At 49.2% G+C, this 27,901-nt stretch overlaps 2 protein-coding genes across 5 annotated transcripts; both read right to left on the bottom strand.

The window, feature by feature from the left end:
- Window positions 1-45: 45 nt before the first annotated feature.
- On the bottom strand, window positions 46-10,506 carry ITGB1BP2 (integrin subunit beta 1 binding protein 2). The gene is made up of 13 exons (XM_082322929.1): window positions 9,860-10,506; window positions 8,971-9,393; window positions 6,924-7,445; window positions 6,657-6,706; window positions 6,508-6,564; window positions 5,773-5,921; window positions 5,519-5,631; window positions 5,193-5,251; window positions 4,207-4,277; window positions 3,867-3,969; window positions 2,394-2,513; window positions 1,861-1,923; window positions 46-527 (listed from the first exon to the last, which is right to left on the bottom strand). Exons 3-13 carry the CDS (start codon window positions 6,985-6,987, stop codon window positions 279-281), a joined length of 1,098 nt encoding a protein of 365 aa, XP_082179055.1. The 5' UTR covers window positions 6,988-7,445; window positions 8,971-9,393; window positions 9,860-10,506; the 3' UTR covers window positions 46-278.
- Window positions 10,507-12,765: 2,259 nt separating this feature from the next.
- On the bottom strand, window positions 12,766-27,540 carry NONO (non-POU domain containing octamer binding). 4 transcript variants are annotated; one of them, XM_082322925.1, is made up of 11 exons: window positions 27,390-27,540; window positions 26,936-27,110; window positions 24,397-24,617; window positions 22,464-22,765; window positions 20,411-20,506; window positions 19,147-19,343; window positions 18,783-18,867; window positions 17,520-17,622; window positions 16,076-16,118; window positions 15,327-15,436; window positions 12,766-12,970 (listed from the first exon to the last, which is right to left on the bottom strand). In XM_082322925.1, the coding sequence occupies exons 2-11, from the start codon at window positions 27,099-27,101 to the stop codon at window positions 12,833-12,835; spliced, it is 1,461 nt and encodes a 486-aa protein (XP_082179051.1). In that variant the 5' UTR covers window positions 27,102-27,110; window positions 27,390-27,540; the 3' UTR covers window positions 12,766-12,832. The 4 variants fall into 4 exon arrangements, with proteins under 4 accessions (XP_082179051.1, XP_082179052.1, XP_082179053.1 ...); XM_082322926.1 differs by having other exon boundaries at window positions 24,397-24,590; XM_082322927.1 differs by having other exon boundaries at window positions 26,981-27,110.
- Between the last annotated feature and the right edge of the window lie 361 nt (window positions 27,541-27,901).

Below are 27,901 nucleotides of genomic sequence, written 5' to 3'. Positions count from 1 at the left end.
CCAAGGGGGCTCCTCCCGTTGTCCTGCCCTGGGCCCGGCACAGGAGAGGGAGAGACGGATGGCAGGGTTCAGCCCACTGACGTTTCTTAAGCGCCTATCAGGAATTTCAGAGCATAACCTTTGCTCTGGGTTTTTATTACTTGCCCCTTCTGACTGGGGGAGAGGGCCGTGCTGCAGCCTGCGCATGGCTCTGGGCTGGGTCTGCTCCTCAGGAGCTGGTGCCAAGGTCCCTGGCAGCTCAGGAGCTGGCACTGCTCGGCTGCTGAAGCACTTGGCTGTCAGTTGCTCGGTGTTCCCATCTCCAGCTCCTCATCTTCCTCCTCCGACCAGCTCAAGCTATCGTCCGAGTCCTCCTCCTGCTCTGCCCCGGGCTCCTCTGCACTGGCAGCCTCCTCCTGCTCGCCACGGGAGTGTGACCTGCTTTGGGGGAGCTCCAGCCTGGCCCAGGAGCCAGGGCTGGCTTTGCAAAGCGTGATCTCCACCTTGGTCGGGACCATGCTCACAAAGCTCTTCTCTATTTCAATGACCTAGAGAGAGGGAAAGGTGCAGTGAGCTGGGCAGGGGAGGGCAGGCCGCACACACTCATCCTTCCCCTTACTGACAGAGCCCTGCCAGAGGAGAAGAGAGGGGAGACCTCCTCTCCTTGTGTGCCAGGAGACAGAGCAGGATGAAACGTGGGCTCCAGCTGAGCTTCACAGTGCTACATATAAGCAGCAGTGCAGTGCTGGTACAGAGCTCAGGAGAGCTCAGCTAGCCGCAGCCACGTGCACAGCTGTGGTACAGCCCTCTCCCCACGGCAGTGAGCTGCGCTGAGACACAGGCATACCCACACCCGGCAGCACACTCTGCTGCCTGCAGGCACAGGCAGCACGCACCAGAAATAAAGGCAAGAAATGTACATGCAAATTCCTGAGTCTCACTGCTCCTCCCCAGCCAGCAAGCAGCTGAGAAATCTGAGAGCGAGTCTCTGCCCTCGCACCACTGCCTGCCCGCAGGCATAGCAGGATTGCAGGGGGAGACAGGGACCTGCTGGGCCAAAGACCCTTTGGGGCTGTCTGGGACCAAACCCAGAACACCTACAGAGCCGGCAGCGACATCCAGCTCTGCTCTTAGTCCAGGATCGATCTGTGCAGCCACCAGCAGCCTCCTTAACAGCCCTCCTCACAACCCCTAAAGCATTTCCTAGCAGACATGGCTGTAAATGCCGGTACCTGAGCAACCTGGCTCCCAGACAATCCCAACAAGAGCAAGCCAGCACTGTGGCAGCATTTAAAAGAGAGTAGCTGGGGTACCTCAGGTAGTGCACAGCAGTCAGACAGGCACCGAGCCCAGGCACAGTCCTGGTGTGGCTCCCAGGGAGTGCTACCACTATGGGATCAATAAAGAAAAAACTAATTTCCCCATCAGCCTTTCCTGCTATAGAAAACTGGAGCTCTGGAGATAAACGGGTCCTCTCTGCTGCGACAGTTGTGGCGGACCTGTGTTCTCCACAAGGCTTAGAGAGCTGGCAATGAATCACACCGAGGGAGGGACTATGAAATGGCTGTTTGTTCCACAGATGTGCCAGCCGGGGAAGAGATGGCGTCCCAAGGGGCCACAGCATTTCTATGCAATAATACAGTCAAAGTCTGCCTCATGCTCCATGCACAGGAAGGACTGTGCAGAAATTGCAGCAACAACCGTTTTGCTGCTTTTTCAAAAGTCTGAGAATCCTGACTACGCAGAGAGTAATTTTCCTTACTGGGATCCTGTGTTTGGGGCTGCAAATGCTTCTCCCAGAGCACGGGCTGCCTCGCAGCATTGCAGCCCAGCCCCACGCAGGCTACTGGAATAGGGAGATCAAAGTAAACAGGATCTTACCCCCCAGAGATCCAGTTCTGCCTGGAAAATCTTATTCCCTTCAAAGATGACATGAACCTCAAGCTGAAAGATCAACAGAAAATTATCTGAGTGGGTAGCACAGCACTGCCAGAGCTCTCCCACCAGACAGTGCAGCTGCCTTCCAGCACCATAATGCATCCCATGTCCTGGCTCTGGTGTAACGGTCTGCTGGGAGACCAAGCAGACCTTGGCATCTGGGAGCATTTCATCCCCTTCAGAGCATGCCGGGTTCACCTCTGCTACCAGCTGAGGCATTCAAGGCCAGCAAAGCCACCCATTGAGGGTGAAAGCCACGGAGCCAGAGTGGCTGGGCAGATGCTGCTGCAGCAGCAAAGCTGCCGAGCTCTCAGCTTGGGGATGGCAGATCAGCAGTGCCAGTGCCAGCTGCAGCAACAGACCAAACAGGCCATCAAAAAGCACTGGGCACCCGGCCGGCTCCTGGCTGTTGGCTCATCAAAATCAGATGCCATGAAAGCGCGCATCCCCAGCCCACCTCTGCCGGCCCCACTCACCACAGTGCGGTTGGCTTTCACACTGCTGAGGGTGGGCAGGGGGTTCTTGGCATAGACCGTCACCACCACCTGGCTGCTGGTTTGGTGCCAGTCCTGCCGGCACGACACCGCCTTCTTGTCCTGCGGGGAGGGGAATCCATCACAGCACGGCATCTAGCCCAAGCACAGCCCAAACAGAGGGGATGTCTGTGCCAGAGGATGCTCCTTTGCACGTCTGCTTCGCAGAGCGCCGGCTGAGGTCGGCATCAGCTAAGCAAGATCAAACCCTGCCTTTTGTGCAGGTTTTTGAGGAGAGGTTGTTCATGCGAAGGTGGGCAGCCCCTGTCAAGCTGTCCCATGCCATGGGGCATCTATACTGTGCTTGGGGTCGCTCCAGAAGGTTATGTTAAGACCAGAGACATCCCCTTCTTGTTCCAGAGTCACTCTGCTGTGCCCAAGCTCATAGGTGCTGTGCACAGTCAGGAAACTTGGTCTGGAGGGCAGAGCAGGGGCTGTTGCTGGACATGGATCATGCCACCATGCTAAATTTGGGAGACAGATGAGCCCCAACTGGCCACGTTTCACCTTTCTCCCACAGGACTCCCCCTTCATCCATGCCACAGGCAGCTTTGGCCCCACCAGGCATTTCTGAGCATCACCAGGAGACAGACCCCCTGCAGGCCTCAGCATTGCCAGCCAAAGAAATGCCCTGGGAGTAATCCCAGCCCCAAACTCAGGTGACAATTAGCACAAAGCATCTGCATCACAACATCACAGTTCATTCACTGCAGCCTCCTTTACATCTACTATACGCTTTCTGCTCCAGGACAAAGAACAGACTGGGCTCAGAGGGGGTTGCTCAGAGCAGTTCTGCCTCAGAGGAACATGATGCCTTTTCAGGGATATCCTGGGTCGTTTTGGTGCAACTTTCCCAGCTCAAACCTGTTTCCAGCCAAGAGCTTTCCTGGGGAAACTTGCACACACACACACACAATACTGGGAATCGGGATCTTCTCCCCATTGCCCTGCCACAACTCCATGCCGCTATGTAGATGAGGTCCCTCCTGGGAAGCAGTTGCAGAGGGAAAGCTTCATTAAAACCCAATTCAGTCATCTGCAGTCATCTGTCAAAACTTTGGGTGTTTTTTGCAGGGCTTTTCCCATGTTCAGCTGCCTATCTCTGTGCAGCAGCCTGCAGCACTGGCTATGCCATGCCTGGGGCCAGCTCCTGCCTCATTCAGCTTCCTATTGCACATCTGCCCATTGGGTGTGAGAGCTGACACGTTTTGTGAATGCAGGAGCAGCATTTTAAACAGCAGATGGGTGGAGATTAGGCATTCAAACCCTGTGCAGTCATCTGTCAGCAATTATGAAAATTAAGAGAATTAAATGCAGAAACCCCTGTGAATGCAGAGCAAGAGGGAAGGAGCACTCCTCAGGTGTCAGTAACGGCACTTTCCTCACATGAGTTGCCCCTGCTGAGAGCCCCCTTACCCCCTTCCCCGTCCAGCAGTGCCGCCCGCTGCTGCAGCCTGGCTGCTCCAGGAAGGTGCTGAAGTCTGTCGTTTTGACTCTGCAGCAGCTCCAGTACTTCATCCTGGGGAGAGCAGGGTGACCTGAGCGGGGAGCACCCACAGCAGAGGGGACCAGAGCGGGCTTCAGGGTGGTGAGGGAGAGGGGCTCGGAAGCAGCAGCTCCCCCTGCCCACCTGTCACCCAGGGGGTGTCACCCACGCCTGCACCGGCCGTGCTGCTGAGGCCACACAGCCTTGCAGTGCGGCACTTTCAGCCCTCAGCAGGATCAGTTTGCTCTCCAGTAAAGGGTTGTTTCTTACCCTTCATGGAAGACAGGAACGCCAGGATGGAAAGTACAAATCTCTGTGTTGCTCTCTGGGCCCTGGTAGATCTGTGGAGCGAGAAGCAGAGGAAAGTTTCGGCTGTGCCTCTGGCATGGCAGTGCACAGCCAGGCATCCACCCATCGGTGCCCATCCCTGCATAGGGCACAGCACAATGCCCAACGTCACCCTTTCGCCAGGTCCAGCATCTGTGAGGACTTACTCTGGCACTATGCCCAGCCGGCAGCCCGGCACTGGTCCCTGCTTCCTGCTGGCAGGGCAGCAACCCTGGCCTTGCCGGCACCCCAGTGTCATCCCCACAACCCTGGCAGCAACCCTTCCGTATGCCCTCTCCCAAACACAGCCTGGTCCCAGCCCAGGGCTGAGCAGCACCGAGACAGTGGGCAAGTCTGGGCACCACAGAAACTCTCTCTGAGGTGCAAGGGGCTGTTTGTCCATCCTGTCCCTTCCCCTCCTTCCCAGAGTGTGTCAGTCTCATGTCCTTATCCACCTCCCGCCTTTTGCTCCCTGCTCATTCCCTTCTCTGCTGCTTTCCAAGCAGGCCGGCCCTCCTGCAGCTTGGTCCCTCCAGCGCACACCTCGAGGCAAGATAGAAAGTGGGCTGTGCTACATTAATTAAATGCAGGTGGGAATTTTCCACATGCATTTTACCTATACGCCCATATCCTGAATATGTGCTATATTTCATTGCAAGCAATTAGCAGCAGTGAAATGCAAATGTACCAGCAATCCAGGAATCTGGAAGCCTCTTGCAGGAACATGCCTGGGAGGCGACAGAAGCAGCTGCTCTAGGGGCAGGAAGAGCAGGAGCATACGGAGCCGATGGGCACTGCCAACTCCCACCCGCCCGGCACCCTGCCCTGCACCTGGTGGCAGCTGGGAGATGAGCCCCCACGCCGGACCTGCAATGCTCCCGGCCATGCGATGCAGACCGTACAAAGATGGGACCCTGCCAGGTACTCACCACCTTGCAGGCTGAGTTCTTGCAGGTGGTGCCAGCTCTCACCTGGGCAGCCGTCTCCCCTGCGAGAGCAACACAGCTTCACCCCGGGGCATGCGCTGACCGCGCCTGCCCCCAAACCCTCCGTACAGCCTCACTGCCAGCTCCCCAGCTTAGCACCCACAGCCCCTGAGCACAGACCATTGCAACACAGCTCCGAGACACAGCTCTGTGGGTTTGCAGGTGGCTGAGCAGACAGCACCCACCATCCTGCACTGAACCTGCCATGCAAAACCCCACACTGAACTTGCCACATGCAATCCCGCTGCCATCCATCAGCTCGTCACTACCTGCACAACCGCCCTCAGGTGCCTCGTCCTTGGAGGACAGGTTCAGTTTCTCCAGTGCCTGCTCCAGAGACCTGGATACTTTAATTGGCAGCAGTTGTCTTGGCTCATCGGAGCTAGGAAACAGCAGCAGCAAAGGCTGAGTGGTTTTTTTTTTTGCAATTTAAGTGTCGTTGCCTCTCCTGAGGAAGCAGCAGGGTGGGACAGGTGCAGAAGAAGTGGCACAGCAGGGCGACACTTAGCTTAGCCCATCTCACCTTGGTCTTTCCCGCTGCATCTTCTCAGCTGATTTTGGTCCTTGGATGATGAGCTCTTCCACTGGTTTGGCCTTTGGCTTGTCTGAGGTCTCCTCTTGGCTGAAAGGCTCAGGGGGCTTCTCCTTGCTGTGAAACCCCTTTGTGCATCCCTAGGCAGCAGAGGCAAGGCTGATGCCTGCTTTGCCCCCCCTAACCTGGTGGCTGCTCTCAAACCCTGTGAGTTTCCCTGCTCTGGTGGCTCTGTGTCCTGCAGGGATGGGCTCTGACCCTGCACCAGGGCAGGGGCTGCGTCCACAGGGATTCCCAGAGACAAGACAGTGCGGCAGCCTCACTGGGGCCATGGCAGATAGGCCTCAGCTCTGCTGCACCCCAGCCTGGCAGCTGAAGGGCAGCAAGAGTCTCCCCCATGTCCCCGGGCCTCTGCTGCCTCCTTCCCCTGGCCAGGACCGCTCAGACATTCACAGCTGTGCTGGCGCTTGGGGCATTTGTGTTCATCCCACAAGATCCTGGAGGGGGATCCCAGCCCCTTCTAGCACCCTTCTCTGGGAGCACCTGCCCTGCACTTTGGGAGCAGCACCCTTGCTTGCAGGCTCCTTGGAAGCAGATAGGAAATCCCCGGCTGGCAGGGTGAAGGGGGCAGCCTTGGTGCGAGATGGGGATGGGACAGGACAGGGCAGGGGCAAGGAGGAGAGGACAGAGAAGCAGCGGGTGCGTTTGGGCTGGCAGGTCGCTCACCTTTATGGAGAGGAACTCGGAGAAGTCTGTTGTGCGTTTCTTGCAACAAGACCAGCCCTAGGCACCAGGGGATAACAAACAGGTCAGGTGTGGGCAATCCTGCCGGGCACAAGGTCCCTCCCTGCAGCCCTGGCTCCTGCCCCACTCACCTTCAGGGCATCGTGGAAGATGGGGACACCTGGGTGATACAGGCAGGAATCTGAAAAGGGAAAATCAGGCGGAACATTTCAGGAGGAGCAATCCTGCCCACGAGCCACCCGTGACGCCCAGCAGCTCCTGCCATGTGGGCTGCCTGCGCTGGGCTCGGCTCAGCCCTGCTTGGCAGCTCAGGCCGCGGCATGGTGGCCGAGGCCGCTGCCCAGGAAAGCGGCATGCTTTCCCGCTCACCCCAGTGCAAGGCAGATGAGCCCACTTACCCTTGGTGTTGTGCTCAGGATCAAACCTCTGCCCACAGCCCTTGTTGTAGCACAGCGATGCCATAGCTCAGGCGTACTCACGGCGTCCTTCACTCCTTTCACAAAAATCCCATCAATCTCATCCCTGCCTGTGATCCCCTCTCTGCTTCCCCGCAGTTTCCAGCGCAGGCACTGGGAGGTGGCTTTGCCTATCTTTGGAGGCAGCCGGAGGAGGTGTCTGGTAACTGGAGAGCAGGCTAAAGATGGACACAGCAGCTTGGCAGCTGACGGGACCCGGCGCCCACGTTATCTTGAGAGGCATTTTTGTCCTGCCCCTGCACCCGGCAGAGGGAATGGGCGCTGTGGGGTGGCTCCACACCTGGGGTGGGCAGAGGACCTCCCAGCACCTGCCGTCCCACCAGCACCCGGCACAGAGGCATCAGGGCCACCCCGGTGCTCACGCTCGGCTCGGGACAACCTGCGACTCCTCTTGACCAATGGCTCTCAGTTTCTTTAGCATTTATAGAAGCAGCTGAAAGTTTCCTGCAAAAGAAGGGAAGCAACTTCCCACAGCCCCAGGGCAAAACCTGTGCTGATCCCCCCAGCCCCAAAAGGCACAACCATCTGCTAGACAGAGGCACCAGTGGACCAAAACAGTGCGTGTGGCCAAGACATCCTTCAATGCAGGATCTTGCGCAACCCAGGGATGAAATCTGTCCCCTGGAAGATCGTTGTTGTCACAGAAGAAGAACACAAAATGTTACATGGGCCCCTCATACCCAGAAGAGATTTGCTTGGACTCCCTGCTCCCATTCTGGGACACAAGGGTTTTCCTCTATAAACAGGAAACCCTCTTGAGGTCAAAGGTTTTACTTAGTTCCTACAAGCATCTAGAATAAATATTATTTTCTTTTTGTTGTTCTTGTTTGCAGAGACAGCTGTTTCCTGGGTGCTGCCCTGACCTGCTGGAGCACACAGCACCTGGAGAGCGTTTCTGCTCAGGAACCGGGTTCAACATAAGCCCTTGGCACTATCAGAAAGCGCAAAGGGCAGTTCCTGCAGGCAGCCCAGGGAGTCCACCATGGCTGATGTGACCCCATCCCTGTCCCACGATGTTTGTTTAACCTAGTTAATCCCCCTACAACAGCCTGCAGGATCTGCTGCCATGCCAAGGGGATCTCCAAAATCCAGAGTTAGGATGAACCCTTGCCGAAATTCTGGAGCTCACCAGGGAGATGACTCAAGACTCATTTCACACTGCCCCACTGCTCCACCGCCAGCTCGGCTCTGCCATCCCCACCTTGAGACGCCCTGGCCAGCAGCAACGTCAAGCTCTTCCTTGTCATCTCATTAGCAAGGAAGATGGCCTTGCTGGAGGGGAGGACATGTGTCACCATCAGGCCTCCTTATACCTGGGTAGCCTGTGTATAAATCCATATCCAACCCAAAATCTAGGAGGGAAATGAGAGGGCACTGGGGAACCGTCATACCAGCATGAGCCGCATGGCTTCAAGGTGGTACCTCCCCCAAAGGACTGCAGTGCCTCAAGGCACAATAAATGACCCAACGGTCCCAAAGGTGGGTAAAAAAACACTGCTGGCATCCAGAGCCTCAGCTCAGGCAGGAGGGATCACCTGGGACCCGGGAAGCCGGGCAGAGCCCTGTGACAGGGGAATTTGTGGTGCTGGGGGCTGAGCAGAGCTATAGGGTTTCAGATCTCCTTGTCCTTTCCACAAGCTGTCAGCAAGGCTGCAGCTGTCGCCATCCCTGTGCCAGTAAGAATCTGGAATCTGGAGCTCAGATTACCTCGCATGCCTCGGAGGAAACGCCAAGAGGATGCTGTGGCTGACCCACACACCCAGGCTCATGGCAGAGGGACCAGCAGGTAGCTGGGGGGGGCCATGGCCAAGCAGAGTGCCCTCAGCACCCAAGGAGCAGCGGCAGGCAGCCGAGAGCATGCAGCGGCACTGCTCTGCCCTCGCTCCTCTGCTGCACTGCTGCAAATGTCTGCAGGGAACGAGGTGTCTTGAAAGACAGAACCTACTGGGAACATAGCACAGTGACATACAGTGAATTGGGGTGTCCACAGCTCCTGGCCCAAGGGGAGGCTCCTCAGGGAGGACAAGGTGAGGGGTGCAGCCCGGGGGACAGACACGAGACATTCACCATGAAACAGATGAGCTCCAGGGGAATTGCTCACTCAGCCATCAGGAGACTCAAGGCCCTGCTGGAGCTGGTGCTTAAAAATTAGGAAAAAGAGGAGATGAGGTTCAGGTGATGGCAAAGAATGTGCTGGACTGCACATCCATCACACAGCATCTAGTTTGAAGCTGTGGCTTCTGGCAGTTGTAGTTGGGCCACAGGGCTGCGTTGCTGAGTCTGGCCCTCGTCGGGGCAGAGCTCCAAGTAAAGCAGAAGTCACCGTGTGAGCCGGCCAAGCAGGGACGGTCGTGACCAACACCTTTGAAACAGCTTGCAAGGAACGGGCCAGCTGAGAATTAAAAATGAGGCTTGTTTAACATGCACTTAATTTGATATATAACAGAACAAAAAGGAGGTAGAAAAAAAGGACCAAATGATTCTCAACCCCAACTTAATGCGTTTGCACTTGAACGATCAGGGTCAGAGTCCTGGGGAGAACATGCTGATGCCTCTGGGGAGAGAAACCCAGCTCACCCTGACCTTGCAGTTGTTCGGGATGCTCTGTGGAGCCCAGGGTACCGGGAAGGGAGTGCATTTCTATAGCATGGAGTAGTTCCTCCATACAAAAGGCTCATTAGGAGGAGAATCCCTGACATATATATTACTGCTATGTATGCTACACAAAGCTAGTAGGCAGGATTCATGTTTTAGCTATTTGGGGAATAAAATCTTCCCCATAGGAATATGTGCTGAGCAATTCTACAGCAGAAGTTCTGCCCGGCCACTCCTGACAGCACTGCTCAGGGGTTACGTACCAGCTGTTGTCCACGAGGTCTGCACTGATTGTACATAGCAGCTCAGAGAAGAGGTTTGTGTCTTGCTCCCAGGGATAATTTCGTCTCCTCGGAGCTGAGCTGCTAAAGGAGCCTGTTTACTCTGGTGCTCGCTCTGAAAATGCAGGCAATACTCCTCATCAAAAAGTGCACTTCGCTCCTGAACAGGAACCGGTCCAAAAAGAAGAGTTCAGTCTACTCCTAAGACTCAGTTTTCTTGTCATTAGCTGGCATCCCCAATAAAAACCTGCTGCCCAAAATAGCCTGAGCAGGCAGGGAGTGCGGGGTTTTACAGGTTTTCCTTTGGAGGGTCCTGTTGCCTTAAAGCACGGTCACTACGAGCTCAGGTAGAGCAGAGTGGCCAGGCTGTAGCAAGGGAAAATGTCTCAAAGGCAGTGTTGTGCCTGGCTGAGCTCCCTTTCTTCCTCTCCTTTTGGCTACCTCTGGCACCCGGTGACTCACCAGGTAGGCAAGCAGGTACCCAAGCCATGACCAAGACAGAAGAGGGAATGATGGCTCCTTTCAGCAAAGCCACAAGAAACCACATCTTCCTTCTTTCAGCTCCCAAAGGTAGCTCGCTGGAGTAGTTTAGCATATTCCACCACTTGTAGCTTTCTGTGATGACAGCTTCTAGTGAGATGCACTGTGCTAGAAAAAAAAGCAAATGTTTGTCTACTGCTTTGATGTGACAAAATTATCCAGGTACCAGTTGGATTTTTCAGACATCTTTCTTGCAAATGCCGTCACTGTTGTTTAAGGGGAAGCTGCATAAAGCACAAGTTATAACTTCTGAAGCACACAAATGACGGGGGTTTAAAGCTAACAGCAAAGTGATAAGAACCAGACTGCTCATCAGTCCTTGGTCTGATATGAACTGATACTGTGTAAGTGCATTTTAAACGAGCTGATCAGATACGACAATAAAAAAGCAAGGGTGTCTCTTCAAGACAGTCAAAATACTTCATCAGTCTGCAACTACGTAATGGCCAGCGATTTGGAAAAGCGTGCAGAGGAAAGCATTCCCTTCTGTGCGCTGGCTGAACCTCAGCACATCACAACAGTGCTCGTGCAGAGTCCAGCCTCTGGAGCCCCGTATCACCTCAGCAAGTCAGCTACTGGTGCTGATGCTTTGCAATGTGGGAAACAAAACAAAACAAGCAAAAGAAACAAGACCATCAGCTGCAGTCTCTCTTCAATACAGCTTCTTATCAGTCATCCCATTCCCAGCTAATTATAAGCCATCAAATGACAGGGGTAAACCAATAACACCTCCAGAGAGATTATTTCATCTTTCCCTACTTACACAGTACCTACAGAACCAAACCCTAATTTTTTTAAGGTTATTGCCTTAGTAACATTAGGCATCTGAAAAATCTGTTCTAATCTCCTCTATTATTTCACAAGTCTGTAAGGCAGCTCCTTATGCTCTCAGGCTGTAACTCCTTCTCCCTCCCTTTCCCACCTAAATCTCTTTCTGAGCTTCCCCCTCTGCTCCCCCCTCCCCAGCGTCACGAGCTTCAGTGTGAGAACACAACTCTCAGAAGGCTCCTGACCCTACAGATTCCCTCCTCTAATTATACGAGATAAATCATCACTGTTGCCGCTGACCATTGCGAGTCCTCTGCTGCCTGCCCCAGCCCAGCAGTTGAGAGCTCTGCAGGGAGGTCTGCATCCCAGCCAGAGGCAACTGCAGCACGGGGCAGGCAGGCAGGCAGGCAGGCAACAGATGAGATGTGAACTGAACTCCATGCTCCCAGTGACACATGAACAAGTGTCTTGCTTCTCTGCATCCACAACATAGACACATCCCAAGTGCATCAGGAGCTCCCTTACTGTATTCTGAAATGCTGAAGTTGAAGGTCTCATTGCAACACACAAATAGAACTCCTTCTGTGACAAGAACTGTTAGAAAATTCTCAGGGGTTGAACACCCTCTTTCTAGAGCTATGCAAGAACAACTTCTGTGCCATAATCTAAAGCTTGATTTACTTCAATCCATATGTACATATTTTTATTCCAAAAACAGAAGAGACAACACACCAGATAAAAAAGGCTTAAAATCCACTTTAATAATGCATTCCTGTAACATTCCTCAGACAAACTCAAACTTGTTAGTGGGACAATTACAGCTTGTGTTCAAACAGTTTACATTAAATGAAAAATCTTGTAGTACTTCTACACAAAAGACAGGCAAGGTTAAGATTATACAAACATTTGTTTCAGTTAAATCTTCAGCATAAGATACAGTATCTTTGTCCAATAGATTGTACTTTACTACCAGTAAAAATAAACAGTGATACAACACGTTATCAAAAAATCCATCGAAACAAGAGCCTCCCAGCCATTCAGGCTGCACATGACGGTCAACTACTTTAAAGAAACAGATGGTCCAGATAAAAGGAATAACTACAAGTTAGGAGGGGGGGTAAAAAAAAAAAGAAAAGAAAAAAATGAACATAAAATTTCCCCCAATTCACTACATGATTTGGAGCTATATAAATTTACAGAATCATGGGAGCTGCAAAGTACCCAGATGCTGCCCTAGTTCTCCAGAGACTTCCCTGCGCTCTTAAGCAAGATATGCTACACTAAAAAAAAATGCCAAGACATACTGCAATTTTATCTAGTTTAGTCTCAGGACTTCGGCTGCAAATAGGAAACCTGGAATGGTCAAGGCATTAAGGTCCTTGCCAGATTTTACCGTTACCGAACAACCATGGCAGCCTCCCAGAATCCATTTTTCACATTGAAATTATAGGAATGCACCACATGAAATTTTCTAAAACCTTTACCAGTCAGACTGCACTCCCCTTGTCCTAGAGTGGCTTTACCAAAACAGGCCCTAATTAACTGTTTTTAATGCCCCCCCATCCCCCCCACCCCCAGTTGAACCCTGTATGGCCTGCCAAGATTCCTTTCCTCTTTGGGGCGTGTGCAGAGGGTAGCTTAATTCTGTTAGTATCTGCGACGCTTGTTAGGGCCAAAATCACCCCCTGGATTTCCTCTGTTGAAGGCAGGTGGGTTCCCTCCCATCGCTCCGAGGCCTTCCATCGTGCCACCCTGGCCAAAGCGATCTGCAGGCGGTGGTGGAGTCTTGTAATGAGGACAAATACAGAAGAGGCAGGAAGAAAAACAAGGAACAAGGGCAGTTAAAAGCCATGTGAGTTGATTCAAATTCCACCAGGATTCTACAATTCCAGCTGACCTTGCTACAAACCTTCACCCCACCAAAAATATCCCCAAAGCCCCAAAACTGGACTGACAGGACCACTGCAGGACCAAGTATCTTTCCCCATGTAACTTGTAGTCAAGCATACTGGAATACAGTTTGCAGCATCTCACAGACTAGTGCCCTGCTGTGGAGCATGCGAGTAATGCAGCCTGGGAAAGGAGAACACATTTCCACCATGTTCCTTCACCCAAACTGAATGCAAATGAGGAGCAGCGTACTGACACGAGTGTCATTGCACTATCACAGTCCAGGTGTACACAATACTCCAATACCAAAGTAAGTCTGCAATACTAGTCTTGTGCCCTGATCATATCCTGTTATTTCCATTCTTTCGTGCCTTGATCGTATGCTGTTATTTCCATTCCTTTGGCTCTCCCCTCTCCCAGCTGGATTAGTGCTATTGCACAGCCTCTTCCTTCCAGCAGAGAGGAGATGATCGAAGGATAATTCAGGTGGGAAGGTACCTCAGGAGGTCTCTAGTCCAACCTCCTGCTCAAAGTGGAATCGGCTATGAGGTCAAACTAGCTTAGTCACAGCTTTATCCAGTCAGGTCTTGCAAACATCCAAGGATGAAGACTGCACAACCTCTCTGCGCAACCAGCTCCACTGCTTGAATGTCCTCATGGTGGACATGGTACTTCCTTTGGGGAAGGTACTGGAGGCAACCACTGCCTCTTCCTTCCCCCTGCACTGGGGCAAGTGACTACATAGAGCAGAGCTGCTTTACACCAGGCTCCTGGGTTCCATTGATTCCTTATCCACAGGTTTACAGCAGTGATACATATATATGCAATGTAATGCGACACATATATGAACATCATCATTGGTATTAGTACTGTAGATGAATCCATGGTACTGCCTGGTTCTACAGAACACAGACCCAAACTTCAGTAAAAGTGTCAATGGGGAAGACCCAGGGACTCTCAATGCTCCCTTCGCTGGCAGTGTAGGGGAGGAACTAGCAGTAACATAGCACTCCTTCTACCTTTTTCCCTTCCCTACAGATGAAAAATTCTGAGTAATCATGAACTTATCCTGTAGGACACATCACAGGGAAGGACACTGCAATTGCTCCAAGTAGCTGGAGCAAATATGCAAAATAACTGCTCCCTGCATGAATAAAAAGCTGGAATACATGAGCCCAGTAACTTCTAAAATGAAGCACATGGCCAGGATAAATAGTTTCCAAAAAGACTATGCATATTTCTGGCCATTAGAGAAACAGCTTATTGCTTTTTAGTCTAAATGGTATTATTTCATCATATTCATCTGAACTCACCTCCCCCTTCCATTCCTCTCTTCATCTTCCCCTTAATTTCCTTGTGCAGTATGCATTCCCTTAACCTCAGCTGCTCCACTGTCCCTACCACTTAGGTACAAAAGTTTATAGCCAAATAAAACTGTTCTTTATGACAAAAAAAATTCCGTGATGTAGCAGTCACAATAGATCAAGAAGTCTAAGTTGGAAGGTTTGCAGGAAAAATTGTTTATTAGACCAACTGATATAAACTGCTAAAGGAAGATGAGCTTTCAGGACAAACTTGACTGTGACTGCTGCTGCTTCTGCTGCTGACTGGAAGTGCTGACCCTGTGAGAGGATCGATCCTCTGTGTGACAGAGAGGAATGACAGATGCCACAGAAGCCATGGTCTATTGTAAAGCTCTGCAGTAAAGTTTAAAATTAAATTAAATACAAAAATTAAAAAAGACAAATAAATAAGCATAACCTCCACTGATTCTTTGCTCTTTACCTCCTCAGCAAATTAGCTGAACTCATTTTAGCATACTGACTATTACCATACTGATTTTACCCTATTAGCATAGGAGATAACTGTTTTTAAAACTGGTGATGGACAGAACATTCCTGAAAGCTTGGCTTTATGCCTGCAAGAATCTACTCTCAAAACACTCTCATTCAACAAAGTGCTTCCCATTATGCCATTTAAAAAATAACCATATATTACTGCTAAGATCTTCCTAACAAACGTTTTATAACTAGCAATCTGGGAAGTAAAGTAAGTAGTTACTAGATTTGGCTCAATCTCCTGAAAATTACCAAGTAGTAGCAAGGCAAGATTAACTTCTAAAGATTTCAGCAGGAGTTAAGCAACAGGTCTACTTAGACAAACAAGCTTCAACTTTAGCAGCATAGTGCTTAACAATGGAAACAACATAATCTGCATTTAAAAGGTGTGCAAGCAGATGGAGATACATTACCATTCCCATGGCTCCATCAGGTATCATAGCTCCAGGACCAGTCGCAGGAGGCGCAGCAGCTGGGACATTGGTACCACCCATAGCTCCTCTATTGTTCATGCCAATGGTACCTGGAAAAGAAAACTGAACAATAGTCCTGGCAGACACAGCGACTGGGGTCTACTCATCGCTCCAGAGCCACAAAACCCGGTGTAAGCTCCCGGTAATGTTATATTCAGGGATAGAGTCCTAGTCTATTAACTAGCTTTGCACTATTAGGTCAAGACAAACTGATCTTGGATCCCAGTATTATCTGAAACTACAGCAGGCTCTAACATTCACCACCTTCATTAACCACTAAGCCCCCATCGCCTTTTCACTTGCTCTTGTATGTGTGGCCTGAAACTAAATCATGTAGTCAAAATACAGAAATACAGTAATCAAGATTATTTCCTGGGCTCAAGGTCTAGCACCACATGTTGTACCAGCTGCTGTATCAGTGCAAACTTCCGAAGCACACTATGGGTCTGATAGCAACTTCAGCCAAGTCTTTCACTTACTGAACTGAGTCTTTCACAAATGTACAGTACTGCTTCGTACCCAAATTTTTTTATGTTTCCTGTCACATGAATGCTTCCTGTCACATGAACTGGGAGAAGATTACTATGATTGAGTTTCTAAATAAGGAGCCAATAAGACAAAATGTACAGATTTTGTAAAGGAGGGAAGGAACATGCATAGGAACAAAGATGGCCACAGAATACTCTTACCTCCCATACCCATCTGTCCCATTCGCATGTCTGGTGGCTCCCTCTGGAAAAAAAAAAGACACACTCATTTTCAAATGATAAAAATTCAGGCTTTTTAAATGCAATTATACAAATTCAATGAGTTCTGGGGTTTTACTACTGAAAACTGTGTAGAAAAGTCATTCCCAGGGTAAATTTCAAAAGATCTGAGCTACCTTCACACAATTAACTGCTGAACAAACAAGTCTTACTTAAAGTATCTCATTCTGAAAGACTGTTTTTCACAATCATGGTAAAACACCCAGCAGCAAAGCTGCGCACGCAGATTTTACCAAACAGCAGCATAAGGAGATATCTGATATCTGGATGGAAAGATCTGCTGAGCAGCAGTAACACATTAGATAGATAGAATTAGTTTTGCTACTTCCTCAGCATAGCTAAGAAGCTTTTCCTGTTGAAAGGAATGCAAGCTTACATAAAGACACAGCACTGGGTCACTTGCATTAAAACACCAGTTAGTGAGTTCAATTTCTCTTTTATTAACTAAGCATAGGAGGCACATCACAGATCTCACTGCAATGCTAAAAGCACCTCCCCACTTCAGTGAGAGTACTACTTTTTCCACAGTGGGAACTGAAGAAGATATTTCACTTCATCTGTAGTCTCAGTGCCACTATTTATCATATGAAGGCACTATTATTTAGAGAAATCAGGAGTTCTGCTACGCAGGGTAATATTCACACATTTAGGTCAGTCACACGGTTTTGGCCCTTTTGGTTGGACATATATCTAGCTATTTTGCTTAGGGTCCAATTTTTCACTAGGATACGTGAACACTTGCCACCCTGCTGCATCGATGCCATTATACCACCTCAATAGCACTACAGCCGCCTCCACAATAGAAAATTGCTGGAACTGGAAATTAAGTGTAAGACAGTTCTTCGTAGAGCTAGAGATACTGCTATTAAAAAGCAGGTTACCACACATTTTACATTACAAGAAAATACTTGACCAACTGACTTTTAAGTACAAGCAATTATCATGCCTGCAGCAGCGCCTCAAATTGGGATCATTTCATCTAAGCATGACTAAGACAGACTGCAGGCTAGGGATATAGCCGGGCGTATGACCATAAGATGGTTCTGCAGCAGTACTTCAGGACAGTACATCTTTGTTAGTGTTAGAATGAAATCAGTTAGCGTATATTCTTGTATATTCTTCTGAACAGCAATACAGCCAGTGAGGGTCCTACATGAACAGCAGCGGGACAGTAACTTGGGTATTTATATTTTCCAGACTAAACTGTATTAAGATTGGAGGGACTCAATAATTTAAGGCAGAATGCACTAAAGATGTAGAGTCTCTCAACCAACAAGTTAAGCATTCACAGAAAGTCCCATGCTGTGGAAGGGCAAAAATCTAACGTCAGTGTCCAGATGTAATGGGAAGGTAGAAGCACTCATACCGCATCAGCAAAATTCCCTTTAAACCCTTCCTGCTGGCGTCTCATCATCTCTTCTTGCTGCCTTCTCATTTCCTCCTCACGGCGCCTGCGTTCTTCCTCTTGCCTGCAAAAAAGGTCCAAGGATGCTCAGCACAACATACACCAACCATCTGCATCAGTGTTGCAGTGCTGCCTAATGGGCTATTTGGAAACCTACAACTTTAAGAACATTATTTTGCTGAGGCTGTAAAATATTAGGTACCTCATGATGCAAACAGAAACATGTATTTGCACCAAGACATTTCCAACACTTTCAATTTTAAGTTTATTATAAAACCCAACATGAGCACGCCCATGTGTGTGTCTCACAAGGAACAGATGCGGGAACTGGGCTTGTTTAGTCTGGAGAAAAGGAGGCTGAGGGGAGACGTTATCGCTCTCTACAACTACCCAAAAGGAGGTTGTAGCGAGGTGAGTGTCAGTCTCTTTTCCCAAGTAGCAAGCGATAGGACGAGAGGAAATGACCTCAAGTTGCTCCAGGGGAGGTTTAGATTGGATATATATATTATGAAAAATTTCTTTACTAAAAGGGTAGTCAGGCACTGCAACAGGCTGCCCAGGGAAGTGGTTGAATCTCCACCCCTGGAGGTATTTAAAAGATGGGTAGATGTGGTGCTTAGGGACATGGTTTAGTGGTGTACTTGGCAGTGCTGGGTTAATGGTTGGACTCGATGATCTTAAGGGTCTTTTCCAACCTAAATGATTCTATGTACACAGCAGCTTCCAAATACATGCTGACTACGTGGAATATAATGCATACAAGCCAGACAGTTCTCAAGCCCCTTCTATTACAGGCATAGTCTGGAGACCTTCCTGGAGCTTCTGAAAATGACCCCGAGACAAGGAAGAGCTAGAACGGAGAGAGAAATCTCTGAAACTAAGTTACCCCTCAAACGAAAAGATAGATGCTAGAAGGGGCTTTCCCAGCCTGTAGCAATGAAGCCACTGAATCACTGCACAGATTCTGATTTTTCTATCTGCCTCGGTCAAGGAGCTAAACTGAGACACAGAACTGTAAAAAAACAAATACTAATCAGTGAAAGAAACTCCTAACTCTTCCATTTTAAACCAACTGTACACTCTCCCTGTGAACAAAAAGGCCCAAAATAACAGCCACACTTTAGGTAGTAATTAAATTGTCACACTGAACAATTAGGTGCACTGAAGAAGCATTTCATTCCATAATATTATGGATTCACAGCATTTCATAACCTGCCCCCTTACCTGAGTTCCAACTGTTTACGTTTTTGTACTTCTTGGTTATGCAATTCCTCCATTCTCCTCAGCTCTTCCTGGCGTCTCATTAAATCTGTAAAAGACGACAGTAAAAAACCCAATCAAACTCACCTCCCATGCCTTCTCTTTATCAGTTCCTGAACTAGAACCATAACACACAAGAGAATAAGGTAACAGAGCCTCCAGCAATGCAGTAACATCTCCCCATTAATTTGCTGCTACCATGCTCGGTTACAAGTCAAGCAGCTACACCACAGCTCACCTTCAGCAGGCTCTAGCCAGTCTACTGAGCTACCCACCCCTGGATGTTGCAGGGCCATGTTCTGATACTGTATTTATCTTTGGTTGGTACCTTGCCGCATGAGCATAACTTGGTGCTCATGGCGAGCTGCTTCCATTTCCATTTCCAGCTTCTCTCGAGCTTCCTTGATGTTGCGGTCTACTTGTTCTTGCTGCTGCTTCTCCATTTCTATTAGAGCCTTCCAACGCATGGCATATTCGTACTCGAAACTGCCAGGCTGTGCAAATCGAGGAGGCTGCTCACGCTCCCTGTCAAACAAGGAAGAGCTAGTGAATGCTCCAACAGAGCAGGGAGGAGCCAAGAAAAATACATTTTTGTGTTAAATGCAATGGCAGATCGTTTTCACAGTTTGAAATGCATTTCTTAGTGCAACAAGTAAGGAACCACTTTGTCTTCTACTTTCTCACAAATAGCTATGCCTGAGATACCAGTGTGTCTGCTCCTCAGGAATCATCTTATTCAAAGGAGAAACTTAGGCAGAATCCTCCTGCAGGATTAATTACACATGGAAACTGTGCCCTGCCCTCCTCCGTAACAAGCAATGACACTGCTTTCATAAGACACCAAAAGGTTCTGGGTAAAGACATTTAGAAATACTCTTGAAAGAAACAGCCTTTGCTCCTGCTGAACATCTTATGGACAGATCCACTCCAGAAACAAACACTGCCCAAACGTGTGTGTTTATTTCACTAATCTCTGCAGCCCCTGCACCTGGAGCACATGACTATTCCTAATGCAGTCTCCCAGCTCCTGAAGCTCTCATCTTCCTTACTTCAAAAATTCATGCACTCACATGGTTTACTAATTCCCACTGCTCGGAGCACATGATACCTACTTGCACTGGGAAGCCTTCAAAGACCACGGCCTTACACCTGGATAGCTCTACAATCTCCTAACGCTATTCACATCATTCCTCACATTTTCACTGTGGGTTCAAATCTGTTTCCTCTACAGAGTTTCTGTAATACTTAGAGCAAGTAACTTAAGTCTTTGCTTCAGCTTCTCATCTGAGCAAGAGGATCTCAGGTTATCTCACACTGACACAATTTTTTATTCCAACAACTGAAATGGACTTATGAAAAATATGTAGAGGCTGCCAGTCTTATCCAGCAGTGTGGATCCAAAACCACTGCTTTCTTTCAGCTAACCACGGCAAGAGAACTGTGTATGCAATTCTCTTTCCAGAGTCGGGTCACATTTACAGAAAAAAAGGAGGACCTTTAGTAGCACTGATGAGCCACCCCCTAGACTGAGGCACTAGTCAATGTCCTGGTCCACAGGTAGTCTCATCTCCTGCCACACGGCAGGCACATACTTGTGATATTGCTGGTTTTTGATGACTAGTTTCTCTGGTAGTCCCTCTTCATCATCATACTGATCCATGGGCTCCACAGTGACAGGCCGAGGGAATCTGTAAAGAAAAGATGAGGTGTTTTCAAGAAAATTCAAGAATGAGCTTGCAGTGTAGGAAAGCATGTGTACTGTGTCTGAACTTAGAAATTCAGAGCAGTTGGGGATCTCAACCAAAATGAAACCAGAAATCACTTTGAACATTTTTTCTTTCTTTCTAGAATAACAGCTGAACTGTTAATCAAAATCCTTGTTGAATCCAAACCAAAACTGTACTGAAAGAATACCTGCAGTTACTAGTTCAAATTAACAGCTTAACTGGAACCTGACATCCTCCAGTAGGATCTACTCAGTATGAAGTCTTGTAGTCCCTAGAGTCTGTTTTTAATCCCTTTCCTCCCTTGCTACATGGCCAACCACAGGCTGCACAAGTCCCTGTGTGCTTTTGTATAGCTGCCTAAACCGAAGAGTAACTACACTGCTCCTCACTGGAGGTTGCTGGCTGTACCATTCAGTCATACTCTCCTGCCACTATTGCCAAGCAGCAGCACTCTGTCCATGCCTGTCAAGCCCTGTCTGCATTTCCCCCCCAAGAAATCCCCTGGTGCACTTCACAACACAGACACTGCACATGTGTGCTTCTGTCCTCTTGGTTTCTGTGTGCAGAAGAAAGTATTTAACTAAAGTGTCCCCAATCTCTGAATTAGCTCCCCACCACAGCACTGACGGCTCATCCTCAGCACCGCAGCTTCTCATTAGCTCCTCAATCCCATTTACCAGAGCTGGGGAAATGGAAGAGAAATGGTCACACTATGCCAAGTGGCAAGCGGTGCCCAGACTCCAGCAGGAAGGCAGGATATAGAGGCTAAAATCTCTCTCAGCTGAAGATTCACACTGTAGCTTTTCACTTCGATGTGACACATTCCATTATTAATAGTCTTATGTTCCAACGTGAACCAATTCCAACCAGTTTATCTAGCTGTTACTCTCATGAACTAGGACAAACCAGATCAAATTTAATCAAAACCAAAACATAACTAGAAATAAGCAACATACTGGTTTGCTGTCCTAGATATCAGAATCTAATACACCGATAGCTACAAAAAGATTGAATGTTACCCTCAGGTGCTCTCAGTTACACACTGGTAGTCATTAGTTTTGCATGATCACTTTTAAAATTGTTTTCATGATTCTTTCAGGATATAGACTTAGCAAAAGCTAAGGATATAAAATTAGCAAAAGCTCTCTAACAGCAATCTTCCTGCAGAGCACTACACTGGTTATCCCCAAAGTGTCTCATGGAGAAAAACAGATATTAAAAAATACACAGTAATTTTTATTTCCAAGAGATGAAAAACGGCTCCCTCTTAATAGTTAGAGCAACAAGCCATGCTCCGTGGAATGCATCTAGAATTAGTCATTTACTTGAGCAAGTTCACATAATTATGCAAGAACATGCTTTGTTGCTTTATGATATTCAAGCACAAGGAAAACAGTTTATTACGGTGAAAACTCCAAACAATCCAATCTATCTGACCAGCTTCTCCAACACATCCCATGCCCACAGTGCTGGATCAGCATTCCAGCCCAGCAGTACACGCTGCTGAGTGGAGCCCCAGCCCAAGACTGTTCTCTGAAGCGACCCAGAGTGTACAATGAACACACTTGAGCTTCGTTTCCAACAAATGACATGGACGGTCTCTGAAATAGCTCCTGCTTCTTAAAGGCTGCTTTAATTGCCCTAAGAAGGCGTTATCGAGAAAGAGCTTATCGGGAAGTTTTACGCACTTACCCCACTAGCAGCTTCCCAGAAGAAAGTTTTCAGACCCGAGTTTCAACACAGACTCACTCTTGTCAGAACAAAGCTAAGTAAAGTCCTCCCCGGGCAAATCACGTACCACCTCCTGCCCCATATCTCATCTGTCCCACTCTGGTGTTAAGAAACACTGTTCACAAGCCAATGCCACCCATCAACTTGCACACATGCCAGTATAGCACTTCTCACCCTCCACACTTACGTAGTTAGCAGGAAAGACCCATCACTACATCTATCCAGGGCTTTCCTAGCAGCAGGCTTCCCTGAGAACTCCACAATGCCTTTCCCAGAGGATCGTCCTCTGTCATCCACAATAACCACAGCCCTTTCCACCTGGCCAAACACTGAGAAGGCTTCCTCCAGGAGCTCATTGGACACAAACTGAGGCAGGTTCCTGACTGTCAGCGATGCGCTGTGGCATGCAAAACGCACTCTTAGCTGCTTCCCACGTAGAGGCATGTTGTCTAGTTCCACCTTTGCAATCTCTGCCAGAGTGCGAGTTTCCTGAAGATAAAAAAAGTTATTATTAAAACTCTCAATGCAGTACAGAATCAGCCAGTCACAGTCACAACAGAGTCACAAGCCTATTTCCCCGAACAAGTACTTCACAGAGAGGAACAAATAATCCTCCCATAGGATGGTAAAAAGTGTCCTACCAAACCATAGCTATTCTCTGTTATCAATGACTCTAGCTGAATAGGCACGTGCAGAGTGGGGGGGGGGGGGGGGGCGCGGAGGGGGAATGTATCAGACATAAGCTTAATCCGACAACCAGTACGAACTAAGCAAACAACTAAATGATCACTATCTATCAGACATAAATATATTAAGGCTACAAAGCATAAATACATTAAAAAAAAAAAATCAAGATTCAACTATTAGCCAAGTCTGATAACTGTAAAAGGGAATGCTGATTGTATGACAATCCATGAAAGACATCCTATGCCAGTTTCACGCCTTTCCACTCATTTAAATCACAACCAAGCAGCTACACTACAGCAAAGCACCCCACACTTTGGTGTGGGAACCTCATGCTCCATCCACGCACCTTGGGGCTTTCAGAAAGGTTGTACCTCAGCCAATGAAGTCTGAGAACCATTACTCTATGTTGGTAGCTACCTCCCTCCTAGCCACGCTTCAACGTGATCATCTAGAGATCCCCTGCCTCAAGAGCATCCATCATGCTAGTAATATTGCATGTGTCCTGGTTTAAGCTGGGATAGTGTTAATCTTCTTCTTAGTAGCTGGTAGAGTGCTGTGTTTTGGATTTAGGATGAGAATAATGTTGATAACACACTCATGTTTTGGTTCTTGCTGAGCAGAGTTTACACTAGTCAAGGACTTTTTAGCTTCTTGTGCTCTGCCAGGTGCATAAGAAGCTGGGAGGGAGCATAGCTAGGACAGCTGACCCAGACTGGCCCAAGGGCTATTCCATACCGTATGGCACCATGCTCAGTATATAAAGCTGGGGGAAGAAGAAGGAAGGGGGGGACGTTCAGAGTGATGGCGTTTGTCTTCCCAAGTAACCGTTACGCGTGATGGAGCCCTGCTTTCCTGAGGATGGCTGAACACCTGCCTGCCAATGGGAAGTAGTGAATGAATTCCTTGCTTTGCTTTGCTTGTGCGCGCGGCTTTTGCTGTACCTATTAAACTGTCTTCATCTCAGCCCATGAGTTTTCTCACTTTTACTCTTCCGATTCTCTCCCCCATCCCACCGGGGGGGAGTGAGCAAGTGGCTGTGTGGTGCTTAGTTGCTGGCTGGGGTTAAACCACGACACATGACAACCCATGTTCATAAAAATTTTGTGTTCACACCCTTCCAGAAAACAGAAGTCCACCTTGTCTATAATAGCATCACGTTCGTGTTTTATTTCTGTTTTCTACCAGCTGACTTCAGAATAACTTTGTATCAGATATCTCAGAAGCCCTGCCACAAGCTGCCTGAATTCACATGCCTTCTCATAACAAGCTCTAGGACAAAGCACTTGTAGAATCTGATCCCGTATTCCACGTTACTAAAATCAACAGCAGGCTTAATTAGCAATTTATCTGAACATCTACTACTTCCAATTAGCAATACTCCTCCAGTGTGAGTCATTGCCACAAAAACACCCCAAAGGTAGCAAGTCACTCACCAGCCTGATAAAGCCAAAGCCTTTGTCCTTGTGTATGAAGACTTCACCTGCCTTGCCATACTTCTCGAATAACTTTCTCATCTCTTCCTCTGTAATATCTGGGGGCAGATTCCCCACAAACAGGCGGCTTCTTTGGGTGAAGGTCTTTTCACCAGGTTTCCGGAAATTCTTCAGGTCAATAGTCAGGCCTTCATCTGAGGGGAATAAGGTACACAGCTGCTCTACAGTTGGGGGGATAAATTCTATTAGGTTTCGTCACAGTGAACACAGAGACATAGGACAATATAGGTAACACCACCCATTCACTTCAGTCTCAAACCTCTCCAGCCATCTCTACAGCAACAAGGCGATTTTATGTCAGAATAGGCCCATATTCTTTTTGAAGAAAACACATGCTCTGACCTCAGTGCTCATTAACACCAGTGAAAGATAACTGAGAACTGGAGAAAAGAAGAACACTGCAGCTTGAAAGAAAACGAGAGATTCCACTCAACTTTTGGATGTCTGGTCAAGATGACTGGCCCGCAACAAAATCAACTGTAGTCGCAATACAGGATTTTGCTATTATAACCTGAGTAATTCTACAAAAGCCACAGTTTGGCCAGCAAATAGATTTTTACTCAAAAAAACCCAACCCCGGATGTCTAGAAAAATATGCAAACAAGAGGATATTTTGCCCAGACAGATAACATTTGAGATAGCTGTCATTCTACGAGATGGGATTTGGGTTCTAGAGTCCTGGGTTCCAAGCTGACGAGAAGGCTGGAATGGTGAAAATGGTGAAGAAAAAAAACAAACACAAAACCAAAACCCAGCCATATAGGCGAGACCGCAGAAAAATTACAAAGTTCATTATATAAATCTATATAAGTAATGCTATATCTAATACTAATAAACAGGACAGATTGTAGGAACCTTCTCAAATCCCCACATGCATTTAACCCTGAATCTTTAACCCTTAATTCAGCAAGAGTCCAGCACAATCCTGGAAGCTCTGCTACATGCCAGACACAGGGGTGGCTTTATCATCATTTTACCTTCCCATGTCCCATATTCTTAAACATATAGAGGACTTCCCCGCACAGGACAGCAAGCCACAGAAAGCAAACCCTTGGCTTTGCAGAGGACACGCCTCATGGCTACACATATGAAATAAACTATGAACATGAGCAGCTTCATTCAGGCTACAAAGCACGGCACTAACCAGGAAAGGCTATTCATGCAAAGACAATGCATGCAAAACATGCAAGGACAACTCTTTTAGAAGGATAAGCACACCTCCATGGCTAACACTAAAAAAAAATAAGACTGACAGTATATCTATAGAAGATTAGTGAGAGTAAGTTATTTCCTTCACACAGCAAGGGAGCATAAGTGAAGTGTTTTGTCTTGTGAACTTCACACCATTATCAGAAGTATTTGGGGATCAGTTGCAAGGCCTGTGAATACAGTAGGAGGGACTTACAGCAGAGTTACACCACTACCGCTGTTCTGCCTTAAGCAGATGCACTTTAAGGAATCTCAGATACAGTTGCTTACTAAAAGCTAATCCCTGTGGAAATACCACAATACAGTTGTTGTGTTGTATTGTTTCCAACCTGACTGGAAACGGACTGGTCTGCCACCCTCATCTATTATCTTCTATGAACTGATAAGAAGCCTGTTTAACAGGGCCACCTCATAAAAACATGCAGGATTTTTTTCAGTTACGTAGTATCCCTGCATGTGTGTGTATATAGTTAAACCTGCAACTTTGACAGAACACAAAGAATCATGCAAAGTGCACGTGACTTCTATACATTTTTGTTTTGAACAGCCAAAGTGTCCAAACTTAAAAAAAAAAAAAAAAAAAAAAAAACTCTAATATAACTAAAGCACTTCCTCCCCCAAAAATGCTAACGGCAATGCCTTGCTGCCATACTTCTAAACTATCAAGTTAGATCAGTTAAGGCCCCAGAAGCCATTAATGTGTATTGTCTCAGCTCACAAGCACCCCCTCTGTATCCCAAGTAAAGAGCTACAGTGTACACTGATTAAGAACAAACCCGGAAACACAAGAGTAACAGCCACCATCAATATCAGCTGATACTTGAATGCCGAAATACTATTAAGTAAAGCTGGGTATCTCCTGGTCCCTTCCATGTAAAAATTTAGTCTTAACTGGTGACTGCAGATTGCTGAGACAAAGAAGGAACCTCTACATCACTGCCCAGTTTCGGGAACGCAAGAAACTTGCAAACAAATCCCAGCCAAGCCTACGGCAGCCGCGTGCATCTGTGAGCAGACTGTGAAAAAAAAACCCAAAAAACAACCCAGCTGCAATTCAAACCACCGTCTGCAACAGTGGAAAAACCGGACCATTGCAGGCGAACAGGGAACGCCAGTCGCGGTTTGCTTAAGGACCTGAGTTTTTATTGTTTAACACAGAAAGAGCGGGTTCTGTTTGTTTCCGCCAAGACCTGTTGCACCCGTACGGGCCGGCAGCCAACCGGGACCCGAAGTTACCCTCTATAAGCGAGGGCGGTCGCTCATCGCCTACCCAAAGCGGGGCCGGGCGGCCCCCCGCGGCGGGCCCGGGACTCACTCTGGCTGTTGGCCTGCTGCCCGTTGGCCGGGATGGACGGCGGCGGGTGTTGTTGGTGCTGGTGCTGTTTCCGCGGAGTGTGGTTCTGCTTCTCCATGTTGAAGCCCTTGTTGCCCTGCATCTTCTCCACCTAGAGGCAGACACGCCCGGTCGGCCGCAGCCCAGAGCTCGGCCTCGGCCCCGGCTCCCGCTTGCAGCCCCCAGCCCCCAGGTGGCTCCCGCCGCCCCCGACCCCGCCTCACCGGGGCCCGCCCGCCCGCCAAACCAGCCGCGTGCAGCGGCGGGGCGGGACGGGCCGCGCAGGCCGCGGCGGGCCTCGGCAGGGCCCTAGCGGCGGCGGCCGCCCAGGAACGCCCGCCCCGCGACGGAGCGGAGCCGAGCCGCGACCCTGCCACCGCCGCGGCCTCACCTGGCGGCGGACGCCGGCGCTGAGACGGATCGCGGCCTCCCCTCCCCGCAGCAGCCCGAGGAGAAGCGCTCGCGCGGCCGGAACTCGCGCAGCCTAACGAGGCACCCGCCACCCGCGCTCCCATTGGCCTGTCAGTCTCTAGCGCCGCGCCACGACTGGCCGTGCTCGCCGCCACTCACAGCGCGGCCGCGGCGGGGCGGGACTAGCCGCCCCAGCAGCCCTCCGCGCTGAGCCCATTGGCTGCGCGGCGGCGGGAGGCTGCCGCGCGCGCTGCCAATCACCGCCGCAGACATAAGGCTTGGGTGAGAGGCGAGCGAGGGACAAAGGAGCCCCGCGAGCCGCCGGAGCGCGCCGCGCAGGCGCGGTGGGAGGAGGAGGGGGCGCGCAGGCGCGGCGGGGGCCGCGCGCTTTAAAGGGACAGCGGCGGGGGCTGAGCGCGTGCCGCGCCGCGCGCTCACCCGGCGCCTCGCCTAGCGCGCTGTGCCTGCCTTCCCCCCCGCCCCCGCGTGCTC

The sequence above is a fragment of the Platalea leucorodia genome (genome assembly GCF_965183815.1).
Source record: "Platalea leucorodia genome assembly, chromosome: 10".
NCBI lineage: Eukaryota > Metazoa > Chordata > Aves > Pelecaniformes > Threskiornithidae > Platalea > Platalea leucorodia.
This window is presented reverse-complemented; position numbering and strand designations above follow the sequence as displayed.

Bases quoted from the DNA above. Each gene is read 5' to 3' on its own strand.
- NONO (XM_082322925.1), bottom strand. From the start codon at position 27,101: ATGCAGGGCAACAAGGGCTTCAACATGGAGAAGCAGAACCACACTCCG. The intron at 17,623-18,782 runs GTAAGGGGGCAG...CCTTTTTTGCAG, and splicing joins CGTAAACAGTTGGAACTCAG to GCAAGAGGAAGAACGCAGGC. The intron at 12,971-15,326 runs GTAATGTATCTC...CCTCATTACAAG, and splicing joins CTGATGGAGCCATGGGAATG to ACTCCACCACCGCCTGCAGA.
- ITGB1BP2 (XM_082322929.1), bottom strand. From the start codon at position 6,987: ATGGCATCGCTGTGCTACAACAAGGGCTGTGGGCAGAGGTTTGATCCT. The intron at 6,707-6,923 runs GTAAGTGGGCTC...TTCCCTTTTCAG, and splicing joins TCCTGAGCACAACACCAAGG to ATTCCTGCCTGTATCACCCA. The intron at 528-1,860 runs GTAAGATCCTGT...CCCTCTCTCTAG, and splicing joins CAGAACTGGATCTCTGGGGG to GTCATTGAAATAGAGAAGAG.